This window comes from Daphnia pulicaria, chromosome 1 (assembly GCF_021234035.1).
Source record: "Daphnia pulicaria isolate SC F1-1A chromosome 1, SC_F0-13Bv2, whole genome shotgun sequence".
NCBI classification, from domain to species: domain Eukaryota; kingdom Metazoa; phylum Arthropoda; class Branchiopoda; order Diplostraca; family Daphniidae; genus Daphnia; species Daphnia pulicaria.
Genome location: NC_060913.1, coordinates 16,802,183 through 16,817,128, shown reverse-complemented (window position 1 = coordinate 16,817,128; position 14,946 = coordinate 16,802,183). Strand labels below are relative to the sequence as shown.

Here is a 14,946-nt window from a genome sequence, read left to right as displayed (position 1 = left end):
GACCTTCCACGTTCACATAGGTCCTGTTTGTTTGGGTTTTGATACTAGAATTTCTTCTTTCTATGAAGTAATGGCCTCGTTTTTATGCGTGAGCGACACGTGTGAGGGCGTTCGCACGTCCGCCATCGGATTGCAACAATCGCAAATAATAAAAAAGACGCGCCAAAGCGGAGTTGTCTTTTGGACGATTTATTTCATATAAATTGGTATAACTTGATAAACTAGTCAAACGATGGATATGTTTTTTTTTTGGTTTTCAGCCACGTCGGATTCCGCGCTGGATGAAGCAACCCTTGAATGACTCGAAACGAACGTCAATCTCACCAACTTCCAACTAAAACAAGTTATCGAGTCGTTAGATCGAACCCAAAGTTAACAAACTGTAATATAACTGTCTACCTTGTCGCCTTGGTAGAGTTCAATGTAGCACGAAGGAGAGATGCATTCACGAATGCAGTTAAGCCGATCAACACCCTCTAATAGCTGGCACGACGGGTTCTGTTTACACGCAGACTGGAATTCTTGAAAGTAAGTTTCCTTTTGAAAAAAAAATGGTCGGTTTGGTTAAGAAATATGCTGATGTGAACCAGCATTATGTAAGAATAAAACTCACATATTTCGGTAAAGCAACGTAAGAGTACTCTTTGAACGAGTATCGCGGGATGTTAGTTGCAGATTGGGCCGACTCTTGAATGCTTGAATGAATCAGCAGAAATAGGGTATAAACGATTAATTTGAACTGAGTCGACACATGAAGATAACGGAATTCCATCACCAGAAAATATTCCGACTTCTACCGAGTGCAAATAAACATCAACCGATCAATACTTTCACGGCATTGTCGAATGTTATCGAAAACAACTGACCAAAAACAGTTTCGGATCAAGTTTTTTAGTTAAAGATGGCTATTAAATCTATTATTTATAGAATGGTTAGTTTAAAATTGAATATAAATTAATTTCAATACCCATTCTTGCTTGGTAATTTGAAAAAAACATTTTTGCCTCGTTTGTTGCAGTTTGAGTAACCAACGTTATTCTTGTCTGATAGATGGCGTTCGTAACGCCGTGAATACTGTTTTATTTTATTAGCTGGAGGGAGTGGAGCTTAACGACAAGTAAACAACAGAAATGAAAGCTCTTAGAACAGCCCAGCCATAGAACAGCATTTTACGTTTCATAACAAGAGATTGGATAGCTGAGATATTTCTGAAGTGTAAAGTCTTATGTGCTAATCATTTTTCTTGTTGCATAGGGTGACTGCTGTCTATCGCAATTAAAGCCTCGTGTTACTTGTTCGAATTGGGGATCATCTCCAGAATAACTTTAACGTGTTATTAAGGCATGTACATGGTATTGTGTAATATTTTTTTTTCAGGACTTTGTATTGGCTTCTCCAGTTTCTGCTGACCTTGGTAAATTTTTAATTGAAGTAACTTCTTAATTAAAATTTATGTGTTACAAAGTAAGGTGATGGTAAGGTTTTGCCTTCAGAATACTTGCATTCATCAATCAGAAAGTTTTATATTAATTTCAAGAGTAATTTTTTAAATATCTATTGCAAAACTTATATCACCAATATCATTCATATATCACCAATATCATTCATCACCAACTTATATAAATTTGGTTTTGAAATTCCTATGTAGCCCTGAAAGTTTTACTGAGTTGGAGCCATAAGAAAATCACATTGATTTGTGGCATTATTTTTCTTGATTTGGGTTTTCTATTATGTTACAGATGTAAATTCCCAGTTATGGTCAAGATGAGCATAGTAATCTTTCACAAAATTTCCTGTACCCCTGTCTAAGCTGTAAATAGTATCTTTAATCAGGCTAATATTAAGACCTGATTACATTGCTAGAACCTAGAATGCTCCCCAAAACTTGTTAGACAAGTTTGAGATTTTTGGCAAGATATTTTAACCAAATTCTTTGAAAGTTGTTGATCTTAAAATCTAATTTATACATTTTTATAGATGAGTCAGCATAGCTGAAGCCTGAAGGGACGAATATTTATCATTCTTTTTTAGGCGAATTTTTCCGTTCAAGTTTCGATTCGTTGTTACAGTAGAATATTTTGTATGTTAAATTTATACATTTTTCTTTCCCCAACATGTTTTTGTGCGGTTTGCTTCTTCTTCCCAACATTTTATTTTCCGTTTGTACCCGCCAGGGGTGCTCCGTGTCGTTGTTCCCCCCCTTTATTTTCTTAAATCCCTCTGGCTATGCCCTCGGGGTAAGGAATGTTATTGATTTTAGAGTGCCTGAGTGGAGCCCCTCTGCTAGCTCTAGCTGCTACATGAATTATAAAATAATATAAATGTCTCGCTGCTAAAAAAAGAAATGTGGACCTTCACGGTGAAAACACTTAACTCAATAGTGTTACCTGTCAATTTTTAATTGCATTTTATATTCTTCCTTGAGTCGTAAGAATAAGATTAAATTTAAAAAAAGAATCTACACTAGTTGTGTGTAAAATAAGCAGCAGACTGGGGAGAGGGGGGAAGAAATGGGGCTAAGCATGGATTGAGAACAAACTTGGTATCTGCGCGCCAACAAGAATTCAACCAGAAAGGAAGAATAAATGGAAAGAAAAGTTGTGTTTGTTTGAGCAGTAATATCGAGATTGATTCGTCTCAAATAATAAAAAATTCAGCATGGAGAAGAACACGGCTTTAGTATATATTCTTCAATAAAATCTGGCAGCCATTAAGTTTATTTTTTATGACAAACGGTTTGGCCTTGAAATTCAAAGCCACAAAAAGTGGGAGAAAAACATTCCTTTGTTTCAAACATATTCATGGGTTCCTCTTCTTGTCTCGAGTAGGTTTGAGCGAGAAGAACAACATTCTTTATATTTTCCATTGTCTTTTTGTTAAGTCTGATTTGAGAGAGGTTTGATATTTATCCGTCTGCTGCTTAAAAAATCGAAAAGATTGCAATCACACAGCCACAGAGGATGTGACTTTGAAAAAGCAGAAGTCATGGCGCGCTTGGCGTTTAAAAGGGGAAGGAGGATTTCTAAAGTTAATTCTGTCTCTGATGGTGATGGTTCAGGAAGGGGAAAATAGGGTTAAAGAAAGAAGAAAAAGGGTCGAAAAGGACATGATAAATAATTCGAAAGCGACACACACACAAAGATGTTTTTTCAAGGAGAAGTAAGAAAAAACGGAGGGGGAGAGAGAAAAAGATGGCGGATGATGAAGGAAGGAAAAAATAAAATAAAAGAGAAACGTGACGCGATGGCTGGCGGGCGCTGCGATCGGCCAATCAGAATGAAGCTTTCACAGACTTCAAACATTTTGAAAGGGGGATGGGAAAGTCTTTGTTCGTTGTACGTTGTTGCCGCTAGGATTTCCCCCCTCTCAACCGTCGTTTTTCCCCTACCCCTATTGCACATGCGCCCTCTAGCGAGCGCCCCATAAGGACGACCGTTGGTGAAGTTTCTGTGTGTGTGTGTATGTAGTAGAAGTGTGTACGGTGTGGGCCAAACCGAAACTCAAACTTGTAACTACAGTTTTTCGTTTGGATTTCGGCCATCCGCCCTCCGATTCAAGACAACAACGTGACAAACAGTAAGTTAATGAAATTTTGCATCGAATGGTACCAGATTTAGTCACTGTTAGAGTAAATTTCATGTGTTTTTCATCGAATTAAAGTGGCGCGGGAAAATGCCGGACGGGGCGGGCTCGGTTTTTTGATTCTCCGTCGCGCGCACTAAGTAGCGATCGACCCTCCATCTTTCTTTTCTCCTCCTCATTTCCTTTGGGCACCACCTTTCGCGCGCTACCTCATGTTTACCTTCAATTTGGTCACTGAAATATGACAATTTCGTTAATTTCATAGATATTTTTGCATTCCGGTAATCTTGTTTTACTAGACTTGTCTCATTGATTTCAAATATTTTCGCTGAAATCATCTTGTCGATGGCTTAAAAGACTCGAGGGTCCCTCGTTTTTCGTCTGTTCCCGCCCCGGCTCTCCCTGACTACGTACTTTTTTTCTTGTCAAAGAGATTGGGCTCTCGCTTGTAGTAGTATAGTAGTAACACAGCGTAAACGTGCCCTTGATTTGCGCGCTATCCAAGGACATGACGGCCTTCGATGTTTGAATCTGCGTCTATTACTTTTGGAACTTTTTTTGTTTTTTTTAAACTGTGAAAGTCAACTGTGTCTAATGGTGTTGTTTTAATTTATTAAAGGTGATATATCTACTAGAAGAAATAAAGAGACTACCTTGATATGGACATGTATTCCAACAGTGGACTCCCTAGCCTGACTTCAACATCTTTTACCTACTCAGCCATGCACGATCCATTGGCTCTGCCAGACTTCTGTGATTTTGATGGCAAAAATGACTTGATGGACTGCAGTTTGGGATTTAGTTTCCCAGAGCTCAACTCCTTTGGTGGTTTAGATCTGGACAAGCTTGACCAACTTGTGAGGATGGAAGCTGATCTTGAAAGGATTGAACGGCTGGAAAGGCTAGAAGTGGAAGTGGGTTCTCTTGATTCAGATGGAGAGTCAGCAATTTCTTTCCCGCCAACACTCATTGGACCTTCCTTGGGCCTCAGTGGTTGGGCACCATCAGATATGAGCGTAAGTTATACAAACTCACTATTTAGCATTTACTATTGCATGTATTAATTTGCTATCATTGCCTTTTTATTAGATTGACTCAAGTCTCAATCATGGGTGCAGTGTGACAGCAGCCATGGACTCTGATTCAACAGATGTGGTAGTCAACCCCTTATCAGTCTTGCCTGTCAGTAGTTCTGCAAGCAGTCTTAGCAGTGGCTGGTCATCCTTGCTCCATAGGCCGATTGTATCCACGGCACCTTCGACTGTCAATGTTCCTTCTCCGATGCCGGCTAGTCCGGCTCCACAGGGTTCACCTATCAGCTTGCCGACTAGAATCGCCAAGTCCATAGCGAACAACCATGGCTCATCTGTGATGAACGATTCCGGAAGTATTGGCGCAAACAACGGCGGCGGATTCCCTAAGCCTGCCTATTCGTATTCTTGTCTTATCGCTCTTGCGCTCAAAAATAGCCGGACTGGCTGCTTACCTGTATCTGAAATTTATCGTTTTATGTGGTATGTTTTTTTAAATTCATTTCAAGGAAAATTATTCAGTTAGTTTTAATGTTTTTAAATATTATCTCTAGTGAGCACTTCCCATATTTTCGGACAGCTCCAGCTGGCTGGAAAAATTCTGTCCGCCACAATTTAAGCTTGAACAAGTGCTTTGAAAAGGTGGAAAAGATTGGCGCTACTAATCCTAATGGCACTGTGGGATCAACCACGACCAACAGTTCTTCCACCCGCAAGGGTAAGGGTTTTTTTCTTAGTATTTTGCGAACACGAATTAAAATTTCTTGATTTCTTTAGGATGTTTGTGGACATTGAGTCCTGCTAAGGCTACCAAAATGGACGAAGAAGTGCTCAAGTGGTCACGTAAAGACCCATCTGCCATTAAACGTGCCATGGCCTATCCAGGTATGGAATTTTTATAATTTCCTTTTTCCACTCGATAATTTATTAATGTACTCTTTGTATCTAATTAGATGCCCTCGAAATGTTGGAACGTGGTGAGATGAAGATGGAATCAGCTGGTGGGGCCAGCACAGAATCTGAAGACGAAGGTGAGGGTCCCGAGGAAGAAGTCGAATGCCCGTCTCCGCTTGCTCGAGTCACACCGCCCGAGCCCAGTCCGCCTTTGGATGACAACAAGTCCAATGGCAACAATAAGGAGCAGCTCAATATTGGTGTCAGCATTGTGTCTCGATTGGCCCCACCTATTACGGGCCGAAGGCCGTCCGTCCCACAGTCTGGTGCTGCCAAATCCCAGCCACAGAAAGTGTATTACAGCTTGCCCAAGTTTCAGACGTCGGGCAATGAGCTCATCATCATTGGCGATCCACGAATGGATACTATGTGAAACTTGTTTCGTATTTAGTTTTCTTCCGTGTTCCATCACGTCCCGTCTTTACTTCTTCATCCTCATCTTATCTCAATCCGCCGGGATTATCCGAAACAAACAAACAAAAAAATCAATTATGCCTACCTCTTCAAATTTCTTCTTCTCCTTTTTTTTTTGTACGAGAACCTCACTGATTTTGCAGCTATTTCTGTTTAGGTGTTTCAAGATTGTTTGCTCCGTTCTCTTCCAATCACATTTGTTTATCTTTTCTGTGTTGAGGTGAGGAAGGAAAAGTTTTTTGGTGTTCTGCACGTACCTGACAAACGGCGGATTCAAACCAACCAGGGACCAGAGTCGATGATGATGTGTGCATGTGCTGTGTTTAAACGCTCCCATTTAGATATTTCTTGCTGTACTTGACGAGTTAATATCTCGCGCCCCCACCACATTATTGGCCAATATGAAGATAAGTTTTTCTTTTTATGTTCGTGCCTTTTTTCCAATTACTCGTCCCTTACTGGACCCCTATCCCCTACAGTTGTCTAAACGTGGCGGTGATCTCCTTATTTCCGACGTGTTTTCCTTTTATAACTATTCTGTAAGGTTTTTTTTGTTGTTTCATTTTGTCCTCTTCACTTAAGTAATTGCGATCGATTTCATTGGACACTCGTGTATTTGTCAATGTCGTGTGTATATAAATACATAATGAATAATTTTTCCAGAAAAAAACTTGTGTATTCGTTTCACATTTGAGTTATTATCCGAGTTGGAATTGAGTTATTTGGGTGCCAGGATAAGTAGTGTAAATGACGTTGGCCTGCTGATTGCTCAGTTGCCCGTCCGCAGTCAAGACGTTCACTGTGTGGCTTGACGAACCTGCATCACCTAAAAGTCAACAAACAAACTATGTGACATCTCTAATCAAAACAAAAACAAAGAGGCTTCTGCTACCATATTCTTCAGCTCCTTCATCAAAACCATCAGCTCCAGGAGTCCTATCCCCTTTAATTGACTCGCGATACTTTTGGAGGTAATTCTTGAGTGGCTCTGCATAGTTATCAAAACCCAAGGTAGACATGGCAAAAAGAATATCCTCTCCATTGATGGTCTTTCTTTTCTCTTGGTGGCAACGTTCACTTGCTTCACTTGTGATGAAACTGATGAATTCAGAAACACACTCTTGAACACATTCCCTGGCATCCTTGGCAATCTGTGATAACATAATTTTTGTGATCATGATGTAGATTATTTATAAATATCACCATGCTACTGACTCTTAATCACCACATAATTTTATTCCTCTTAAATTTACCTTTCCTGTGCGTGGGATTGTTTTCTTCATAATACGAGCTACATTGGCAATTGGGAGGAATCTATCCTGCTCCCTCAACATGGGATTTGAATGATCACTTCCATCTCCATCACCAGAATCATCTGCATTGTCTCCTCCCATACTGTTTTCTCCTGTTCATTAATAATTACAATAATATGTCATCACATTGAATAACATACAGAAATGGTTTTCTTGTTTTACCATCGCCGTCCGATTGCACAAATAACTGGGAGTCTGAAGAGAGGAACGTCGCACCCAATTCTTGACTGGCGTCATTCCCGTCCATCATTTCTAAATATTTATAAAACTGCAAAAGAGTTTTATCTGCGAAAACTATCTCGACTTTGAGTTGAATTGTCCAGAAAACAACACGTCCAATCAGTGAGTGAAGGAAATGCGATTGGCTGTGAGCGTCGACAATGGCAGTGGGCAACGCTGTTGGGCATTGGTGGCTAAATAGTTTAATGTTCGATTATTTATGGGTTGATTTTATCGACGAATATTTGCTGTAAATAATCTAGTAATAAAATTTAAAAAGCAATAATTATATAATTGTATAAATCTATGCCATTTTGCTTTAAAAAAAAAATATTTCTTTAAGAATCTAAATCAGTTTTCGATTATTCTATCGTTCTAGCAGACGATCGTCGTTACTACTGACTTGTGTGTAACCGGTGTATGTTTATATTTCCTGACTGTTTAGAGTCCGAAATCATAATTAAACTAGTGAGTATTTACATTTATGCATAGGAAATTCTAATTTCTAAGAACAATTTCACAAAATTAATTGGAATTCACAATAGGCAAGATGATGGGCCAACACGCAAAGTTCATTGCTAGGACGGTGTTCGTCCAAAACAACGACATTGAACAAGCCTGCCGTGTAATTAACAGGTTTGTGTATTATATTGTGTTGGAAAATACAAAATTTAAAGATCAATACTGGGCTATAACGTCAAATGGAACTAACTTTCTTTAAACAGGATAATGGGTTCTGAAGGATGGTTTGATCAGTTTCGCAGGACCAGACGTTATGAGAAGCCTTACATGGTATGGCACTGAGTATTGTTCTGTTCTTGATTGAGTATGAAACTAAGGGATTAATGCAAGACTTATTTTCAATCTTTAAATTTAGGCACGAAGAAGGATCAATTTTGAAAAGTGTAAAGCCATCTACAATGAAGATATGAATAGAAAAATTCAATTTGTATTGAGAGCAAACAGAGTGGATCCATTCCCTGGATGCTAAAAGTTTGTTTATTATCTTAGTAAAACACAATTGTCTTAATCATTATAATTAAATGTCTGTTTTATTTCATTAAACATCTAAAACAGCTCTAACAACTTGAGGTATATTACAACACTATTGCCATAGAAACATGTATACCTATAAAATACTGCAAGCAGAAAAGAGAGGGTGAATTTGCATAGGAACATGAAAATAATACGATAGTCTCACACGATCTCCAGTCGTTTATGGAAATGAGTAACATAGAAAAAGACTAGGTAGAAACCGATTTGTTTAAACGCTAGAAAAGTTAAGGCACTGGGACTGAATAGTGTCTTTCGTCCTCCTCAATTATGGATATTAAATTGTTGGAGGATTCAAAATCTGGGTAAGAAGTACGTAGATCCACATTGTCCTGCCCATCAAGGTTCATGGTCGTTGGGCGATATACGTCTATTCGGGCATGAAGTGCAAATCCCAGTAAGTAATACTCTGCCTAAAATTAAAAAAAAAAAAAATGCAATGAAAAAACTGTATGATTCTCTTTATTCACTAGATCAATTCTACCATTCTTACGTTCCTCTGATATGAGCAGCAGTTAAATAAAGCGTAAAGACTGAGTAATATTTTTATCATTTAAGAATTCGTGAAACAAAAGCTAACATACCCGTTGTAAAGTAGTCGAATCTCCAATCGGATTTAGATAATTCATTGCCAATCCCTTGACATTTTTGGAATCGGGGCGCGAAAAGAGGCCCAGGGCAAACAGTGGAAAAGAGTCTCCAAGTGAATCGGCCAAATTTAAATTCAATGCGGCGCTCAACATGTGCAACTTTAGAGCTTCCATCAGTTGCGTGTCCAACACCAAGTCTGCATTCAAGCGAGACACAAGAGCTTCCAATGGATCATTTTCGCTGGCCAAGTCTTCCATCTGCAAAAAAATAGGAAACAGTTTTAGCAAATCGTATCACGTTTCAAAGGATTTTGTGGGAAATACCAAACGATCCAGCGTTTCTAGACACAAATGAATGCCCTGGATGACATTGTTGCGTCCATAAGGCAATCGATGACCAAACGTCCATTGACGTATCCATTCCCCTCCTTGAGCCAGTTCACGATCAATAGAGTCGATAGCTTCACTAGCTCGTGGCCAAGGAATCTTCTTCATCACCATCTGGCATAATGTTGCTCTGAGGATGCCGTAGTTGTCTCCACGCATTTTCCTCATTCTCCGACATTCGGTTAAGCGTTCCAATTCGATGTAGGCCTTTGCAAATGAATTAAGATATGAGTCAAGCTGACACGATTGTGACGCAAACTAAGGCATACTTGTTTAATAGTCTGAGCACGCGGCGTTGGGGCTTGCCATGTATCCTGGGCGTAATGATGCAATAGGACGGTAGATCCAACCGCTTCTTCCCTCCAGGATGCTTCCAGATCGAGTCCAAGATCAGAGAAGGCTGAATCCCGATTATGTTGACTGGACTTTGCCCATTGTCGACGTTTGACCACTCCACTTCCAGAGACGCTATCTTCATGGGACGAATCGTCAGGACTAGTCATGCAACTACTGTAGGATGACGTCGTGGTGCAGCTCATGGAATCACTCTCCCTTTTCAAGAGAAATGAGAGAATGTTTTCCATATCATTCCAGACGTTGAAGATTCTTTATTTTTCATACCTCTTCTCTTGAAGAGGTGAGAGGATCGAAGCCGATGTAAAAGAGGCCGATGCATCACTGCCAGGTGTTGTTCCCTCCCACTCCAAGTAGCCAGATTCTTGCGAGCACCAAACAGGATCAATGTTTTGAACTTCCAACAACTTGCCACTTTTGTACATGGGAAGCGCTGTGCAAGAGGCTGAAAGTACTGGATCCGCAAGTAACGCCGATTTCTCATCATCATCGGGCTTTTTCTGTGTGTAGTGGTTGGGCGGTTGCAAATCAAGATTATCCCATTCCATGGATATTCCATCTTCATCACTAAAAATTGTAAAAAACCAGATTAATATTATTCCATGCAAAAAAATATTGGCATTGATGGATGTTACCTGCCAGAGATAAGGGGTAGCTGTACGTGACTAGGAGAAAAGTCGGAAGCGTTGGATGCCACGTCGCTGATTTCGTCGGAGATAGAGGTCAGGTTGAGCATGCCTTTGAACGAGGATTGCGACAAATGGAGGGGAGCCAATTCCATGTTCATACCTGACAGATCAATCTCAGACCCACCGCTTGTCGGGTGATCGTGAAGAGTGTACAGTTCGTGGTTCATGGCCAAACAATTATTCTTGACGCTGTTTATTTCTTGCTCGATTCGTTCAATGACTTCCAAGGTGTTTGAGCTGCAACCTGCACTAAAAGGCAAGTCTAGGGAGAAATCCGAGCAGTCACTATCGACTGAACACTCCCGGATTAGTCGACTCACTTCACTAGCTCCGGATACGAAAGATTCTACAGAACCGTCCCACAGGCTCCAGGAGACTCCATCAGACTGTAGAAAAGAGAAGAATGACTCAACATTTCAAGAATAAATAAACGTGTGTGAAATATACCTGAGAATGCGGATCTTTAACGGACAAGCTGTAGGAACGTAAACGATGTGAACGTATTGGTGAAACTTCTTGTGAAGAAAATCCGGAGAAGGATTCACTAGACTGATGGACGAAAGTTCGTTCATCTTGTGCAGGTTTGTGCATTGGGTACGTCAATTCTTTAAGCTTGACCAATCCGTCTGGAGTGGAATAGCTCGGGCGAAGTGGCAGTGGATGGAATCCGAGTTCCTGTTTCTGTGTTTGTTTACGGCGGCATGCCACGTGACGCCAGCGAGTGCGAATTTGATCAGCTATGTACACTCCTTTACCAATCTAAATTTGGAATGGGTTAAAAATAAAACGATAGATTTTGATCGAGTGAGTGAGTTTGCCACATAAAGTATTTACCTTGCGTTTCGGTCGGTGATCGGCCGCAAGGCAGTTGAGTCCCACGGAGATATCGATCTCGAACAAGTCAAACAAATCCTGAATTCAATCACGATACATCGTAGTTAGTAATGGAGAAGTGACCATGCTGGCCAGGCCGTTCTGGAGACGACCACGCTATTTATGGATCAATAGGTGGAAGGGGTCCAACAGGCAACATTCGGATTGACGTCATTCGACAGTACGTACCTCCTCCATTTCTTCACAATCCTCGCCGCCGTCGTGTTCCATTTCAAAGGACATGGGAAACAAAGAAGGTGGTATTCCTCCGTCTATGAACCTCCTATGCATCGAGTATAGCCAGTGGTAACAGAGTACTCCGCCTACTCCGAGAAGCACTACGATTCCTGCTGCCTTGGCTATAAATGTACAAGACAATTAAATTTATGAAAGATGACCATATGGATGAACTGTGATGGATATATACCCGAATGTTTGGCGACAGCCCATGCCTGTTCGAGCCAACAAATTTCTATGCCTATATTTCCGGAAAAGGAACACACATTGCTCTCTAAGGCGATAGCGCCTGGAGTGGCTACTAAACCCAGGGTGGAACATGGGGAAAAAAGTCCTGAATTTCCACCTGGGCTGAAGTAGACAGCAAAAAGAAGGCCACCGGGTACTGAACCGGAGTAATCAAACATGCTGGACCTGGGCGAGCGACTATTGACTGGAGACGCTTCGAATTCGTCCTCCAACAATATGAATCTTTTCTTCATTCCAAGTAGAAAGGCTCCAATGGAGAGATGAGTTGCAAACCAGCATCAAGCTTGGATTTTCTTTAACTGACTTTTGCTACTGTCACAGCAAGTGGTTGGATGCTGTGTGTCTTCAACAGATACCGTTTCAGATCTGAAATATGCACAACAGATACCCCTATAGGAATCTTTGGACAAAATTCAATATTTAGCAATGATCAATCAATATATCTCTTATGTAATTTACATCTTTGTTTAGCTCAAATATGATTCATAGAAAATACTCACCTTAAACATTTTGGAGATATGGCAAACAATAGTAAATGAAAAGTGTTGGGGGGTGTGAAAGAGAAAGCAGTTAATACCACAAAAATGGAGAAAAAGGTCTAGCTAAGCTTGTGAATCAATAATTTTTTTTGCTTGAGTTGAATTGACAATGACCGAAACGTACCACCGCGTTGGGTTTTTATCTAAGGGCCAAGAGCTATAATCTACGCAGTCTACGTGATTCTTATAACGTAAGAAATTGTTTACCTTGTGAAATAATCAGATTTTGGCTTTCCCTTTAGGTGGTGTGATAATGTTCTAGCCTCGGTTGGAAGACCAAAGGTTGCCGGGCCGCAAATCGGCCACGGCTTCCTTTCGATTAACTTTAAACGCAGTCCAATCTATTGTGGTGGTTGACGTAAATCCTATCATCCAAATACTTAAGTAAACACACTTTGATTCACCCAGAAACTGGGCACAACTACTCTTCAGAATCCATCACTGTTGATGTCTACGACCACAATATTACTAGTAGACAGCTGAGCCCTCCAGCGTCTAGAGGGAGATACTCATCGTCAAGCCAAAAGAGAGCTGCTTACGGTAATATTATTTCCGCCTACAATACGCAGTATAATGTGAAACATGAAAAAAAAATATATTATTAGCGTACTTTAGAAAGGTAATTCAGCGCCACGTACAGAAATTGCTGCCGTTTTGAACGGTAAGGGGCACTAGAGGGAAAACCGAGGCACTAAACGAATTTATGATGTAGCACGACAATGGAGCAGATCGCAGAATCGCTAGGCCGCTGACCGTTCAACAACATCCGTTTTGCGGTTTTCCCAAGTCCTCAATGCATTTGATTCTTTTACCACGGTTGGCAGTTGTGTATAATGGATAACTTCCGTTTTGTTTTTCCGACTCGTTGTCTTATAACGCTTTCTGATTGAAGCGATCTCCGTGAAAATCTATTATCCCGAAATAACTTTACAGATTTCACTTTTTCGGCTTAAAAAATTATTCACCCTTAACTTAACACCCTAATAAACATACTCTAGTTGCCAAGTTGGTCGTCCATTACAAAAAAGTTTCAACGTTTGCGTGAGCACGCCGGTATTTACTGGATTGGCTTCATTTCAACAAGACATTTTCCCTTTTTTTTCATTTTAAAAATATTTGTGACGCCACTATTGTAAGCGTGACAAAGCACGTAACCTGTGGGTAAAAATGGAAGACAGATAAGATGCAAAATCACGTCCGACTAGTTACCGCGGAAAAGTGACGACGCGGATCGTGCGTTCGCGAAGGAAGAAATTTCAATTAGTAATTAAGACACGCGTGGGCTTTGCAGTATTTTCTTTTCTCAGCAGAATTTTAAAAAGAAAATTAATATATTTTTCCATGATCTATAAATAATTCAGCACTAGAGTGCACATGTCCAAGAATAATTTCATTTTTTGATTTTTTTAATCTTTTAAAATGTCACGACTTGACATTTCCCTTTCACAGATGGCGTTTTAACAATAATGCTAGTCCTTTAACAGATGGAGCGCGCAGTCTGGCAGTGCAGACGAAAAATAAAGTAGTCCCTAGCCGCAAGCCCGCAAACGTTTGTGTTATTATACATGTACCAAAATAAAAACAAATTCGTCAAGTTCTGTTATGGCATGGAATTTCAAAAATGAGGAAGAGGTGAAACAATTCTCTGATAAGTTGGGAAACGACTATAGGTTTGGATGTTTCAACGAAAAGAAACCTGAAGGTGAGATCGGTATTTGTGACCAATGTTACCACGTTCACACACTTAATGGTTTGTTTCTTTGTTTGATGCAGTATGCCATCTTCTAGGAGATTTCATGGAAGGCTTCAAAAGGGATTTGAAAAAAGCCGCTATTATATATCGATCCACTTGTGATGACTACAGTTTCAGCCACAGCTGTCATAAATATGCTACCTATTCATTGACTGGTAAAGGTAGTCCACCCGACTACCTGAAAGCATTTGAATACTTTAAGAAAGGCTGTCATTTGGAAGATTCAGGCTCCTGCTTTTTTGCTGGCCTTATGTGTATGTATGACAATGAAAACACTAAAATTAAACAAGATTATCTTCAAGGAATGGGATTTCTGAATCAGTCCTGTGACAAAGGAAACCATAACAGCTGTCACTATATCAGTGGGATATATTTTTTCGGGGTTCCTGATGTTTTGAAGAAAAATATGGCCACAGCATATGACTACAGCAACAAGGCTTGTGAACTTGGAAATATATATGCTTGTGCAAATATAAGCAGAATGTACAAAAAAGGTGATGGAGTTGAGAAGAATCCTGAATTAGCAAATGTATATAAGAAAAAAGTCATTGTTATGGGAAAGGAACTGAAAGATCAATTTAAACCCGTTGAACTGGAAAGGGAAGCCTGAGAGTCTGAGACGTCGAGACTCGAGAGTTTAGTTTGAATTGTGTTTTTTAATATTTTGAAAAAGAAATGTGATTTTTGAATAAAAATTTAATTAAATACT

The 14,946-nt window shown here is 40.0% G+C and overlaps 5 protein-coding genes and 1 long non-coding RNA gene across 11 annotated transcripts; 3 read left to right on the top strand and 3 right to left on the bottom strand.

The window, feature by feature from the left end:
- Nucleotides 1–40: 40 nt before the first annotated feature.
- On the bottom strand, nucleotides 41–829 carry LOC124320712. Its single transcript, XM_046783583.1, has 3 exons — nucleotides 614–829; nucleotides 400–537; nucleotides 41–334 (listed from the first exon to the last, which is right to left on the bottom strand). Exons 1-3 carry the CDS (start codon nucleotides 770–772, stop codon nucleotides 257–259), a joined length of 375 nt encoding a protein of 124 aa, XP_046639539.1. The 5' UTR covers nucleotides 773–829; the 3' UTR covers nucleotides 41–256.
- A 2,566-nt stretch (nucleotides 830–3,395) lies between these two features.
- On the top strand, nucleotides 3,396–6,405 carry LOC124320703 (hepatocyte nuclear factor 3-gamma-like). 2 transcript variants are annotated; one of them, XM_046783572.1, is made up of 6 exons: nucleotides 3,396–3,576; nucleotides 4,202–4,598; nucleotides 4,672–5,096; nucleotides 5,168–5,331; nucleotides 5,391–5,498; nucleotides 5,567–6,405. In XM_046783572.1, the coding sequence occupies exons 2-6, from the start codon at nucleotides 4,242–4,244 to the stop codon at nucleotides 5,938–5,940; spliced, it is 1,428 nt and encodes a 475-aa protein (XP_046639528.1). In that variant the 5' UTR covers nucleotides 3,396–3,576; nucleotides 4,202–4,241; the 3' UTR covers nucleotides 5,941–6,405. The 2 variants fall into 2 exon arrangements, with proteins under 2 accessions (XP_046639528.1, XP_046639529.1); XM_046783573.1 differs by lacking the exon at nucleotides 3,396–3,576 and adding an exon at nucleotides 3,768–3,863.
- Nucleotides 6,406–6,480: 75 nt separating this feature from the next.
- Nucleotides 6,481–7,685, bottom strand: LOC124320711 (nuclear transcription factor Y subunit beta-like). Its single transcript, XM_046783582.1, has 4 exons — nucleotides 7,457–7,685; nucleotides 7,235–7,386; nucleotides 6,874–7,132; nucleotides 6,481–6,807 (listed from the first exon to the last, which is right to left on the bottom strand). The coding sequence occupies exons 1-4, from the start codon at nucleotides 7,542–7,544 to the stop codon at nucleotides 6,680–6,682; spliced, it is 627 nt and encodes a 208-aa protein (XP_046639538.1). The 5' UTR covers nucleotides 7,545–7,685; the 3' UTR covers nucleotides 6,481–6,679.
- A 24-nt stretch (nucleotides 7,686–7,709) lies between these two features.
- LOC124320719 lies at nucleotides 7,710–8,070 on the top strand. The gene is made up of 3 exons (XR_006914024.1): nucleotides 7,710–7,775; nucleotides 7,896–7,981; nucleotides 8,059–8,070. It is a non-coding gene; the product is annotated as an uncharacterized LOC124320719 (long non-coding RNA).
- A 476-nt stretch (nucleotides 8,071–8,546) lies between these two features.
- On the bottom strand, nucleotides 8,547–12,833 carry LOC124320701. 4 transcript variants are annotated; one of them, XM_046783566.1, is made up of 11 exons: nucleotides 12,692–12,833; nucleotides 11,887–12,311; nucleotides 11,649–11,818; nucleotides 11,421–11,498; nucleotides 11,034–11,345; nucleotides 10,533–10,972; nucleotides 10,165–10,464; nucleotides 9,813–10,095; nucleotides 9,481–9,750; nucleotides 9,151–9,414; nucleotides 8,547–8,979 (listed from the first exon to the last, which is right to left on the bottom strand). In XM_046783566.1, exons 2-11 carry the CDS (start codon nucleotides 12,176–12,178, stop codon nucleotides 8,794–8,796), a joined length of 2,595 nt encoding a protein of 864 aa, XP_046639522.1. In that variant the 5' UTR covers nucleotides 12,179–12,311; nucleotides 12,692–12,833; the 3' UTR covers nucleotides 8,547–8,793. The 4 variants fall into 4 exon arrangements, with proteins under 4 accessions (XP_046639522.1, XP_046639523.1, XP_046639524.1 ...); XM_046783567.1 differs by having other exon boundaries at nucleotides 11,887–12,345; nucleotides 12,692–12,830; XM_046783568.1 differs by lacking the exon at nucleotides 12,692–12,833 and adding an exon at nucleotides 12,446–12,575 and having other exon boundaries at nucleotides 11,887–12,345.
- An 86-nt stretch (nucleotides 12,834–12,919) lies between these two features.
- LOC124320709 (cytochrome c oxidase assembly factor 7 homolog) lies at nucleotides 12,920–14,944 on the top strand. 2 transcript variants are annotated; one of them, XM_046783579.1, is made up of 4 exons: nucleotides 12,920–13,024; nucleotides 13,090–13,103; nucleotides 13,197–14,186; nucleotides 14,258–14,944. In XM_046783579.1, the coding sequence occupies exons 3-4, from the start codon at nucleotides 14,087–14,089 to the stop codon at nucleotides 14,845–14,847; spliced, it is 690 nt and encodes a 229-aa protein (XP_046639535.1). In that variant the 5' UTR covers nucleotides 12,920–13,024; nucleotides 13,090–13,103; nucleotides 13,197–14,086; the 3' UTR covers nucleotides 14,848–14,944. The 2 variants fall into 2 exon arrangements, with proteins under 2 accessions (XP_046639535.1, XP_046639536.1); XM_046783580.1 differs by lacking the exon at nucleotides 13,090–13,103 and having other exon boundaries at nucleotides 12,938–13,024; nucleotides 13,969–14,186.
- Nucleotides 14,945–14,946: the final 2 nt, after the last annotated feature.

Coding starts and splice junctions, on each gene's coding strand:
- LOC124320712 (XM_046783583.1), bottom strand. CDS start 772: ATGGAATTCCGTTATCTTCATGTGTCGACTCAGTTCAAATTAATCGTT. Junction 538..613: donor ACGTTGCTTTACCGAAATAT/GTGAGTTTTATT, acceptor TTTTTTCAAAAG/GAAACTTACTTTCAAGAATT. Junction 335..399: donor AACTCTACCAAGGCGACAAG/GTAGACAGTTAT, acceptor AACTTGTTTTAG/TTGGAAGTTGGTGAGATTGA.
- LOC124320703 (XM_046783572.1), top strand. CDS start 4,242: ATGGACATGTATTCCAACAGTGGACTCCCTAGCCTGACTTCAACATCT. Junction 5,097..5,167: donor GAAATTTATCGTTTTATGTG/GTATGTTTTTTT, acceptor TATTATCTCTAG/TGAGCACTTCCCATATTTTC. Junction 5,332..5,390: donor CAGTTCTTCCACCCGCAAGG/GTAAGGGTTTTT, acceptor TGATTTCTTTAG/GATGTTTGTGGACATTGAGT.
- LOC124320711 (XM_046783582.1), bottom strand. CDS start 7,544: ATGATGGACGGGAATGACGCCAGTCAAGAATTGGGTGCGACGTTCCTC. Junction 7,387..7,456: donor TGTGCAATCGGACGGCGATG/GTAAAACAAGAA, acceptor ATTAATGAACAG/GAGAAAACAGTATGGGAGGA. Junction 6,808..6,873: donor TGAAGGAGCTGAAGAATATG/GTAGCAGAAGCC, acceptor GTTGACTTTTAG/GTGATGCAGGTTCGTCAAGC.
- LOC124320701 (XM_046783566.1), bottom strand. CDS start 12,178: ATGAAGAAAAGATTCATATTGTTGGAGGACGAATTCGAAGCGTCTCCA. Junction 10,973..11,033: donor TTAAAGATCCGCATTCTCAG/GTATATTTCACA, acceptor TCTTTTCTACAG/TCTGATGGAGTCTCCTGGAG. Junction 9,751..9,812: donor GTGCTCAGACTATTAAACAA/GTATGCCTTAGT, acceptor TCATTTGCAAAG/GCCTACATCGAATTGGAACG.
- LOC124320709 (XM_046783579.1), top strand. CDS start 14,087: ATGGCATGGAATTTCAAAAATGAGGAAGAGGTGAAACAATTCTCTGAT. Junction 14,187..14,257: donor CAACGAAAAGAAACCTGAAG/GTGAGATCGGTA, acceptor TGTTTGATGCAG/TATGCCATCTTCTAGGAGAT.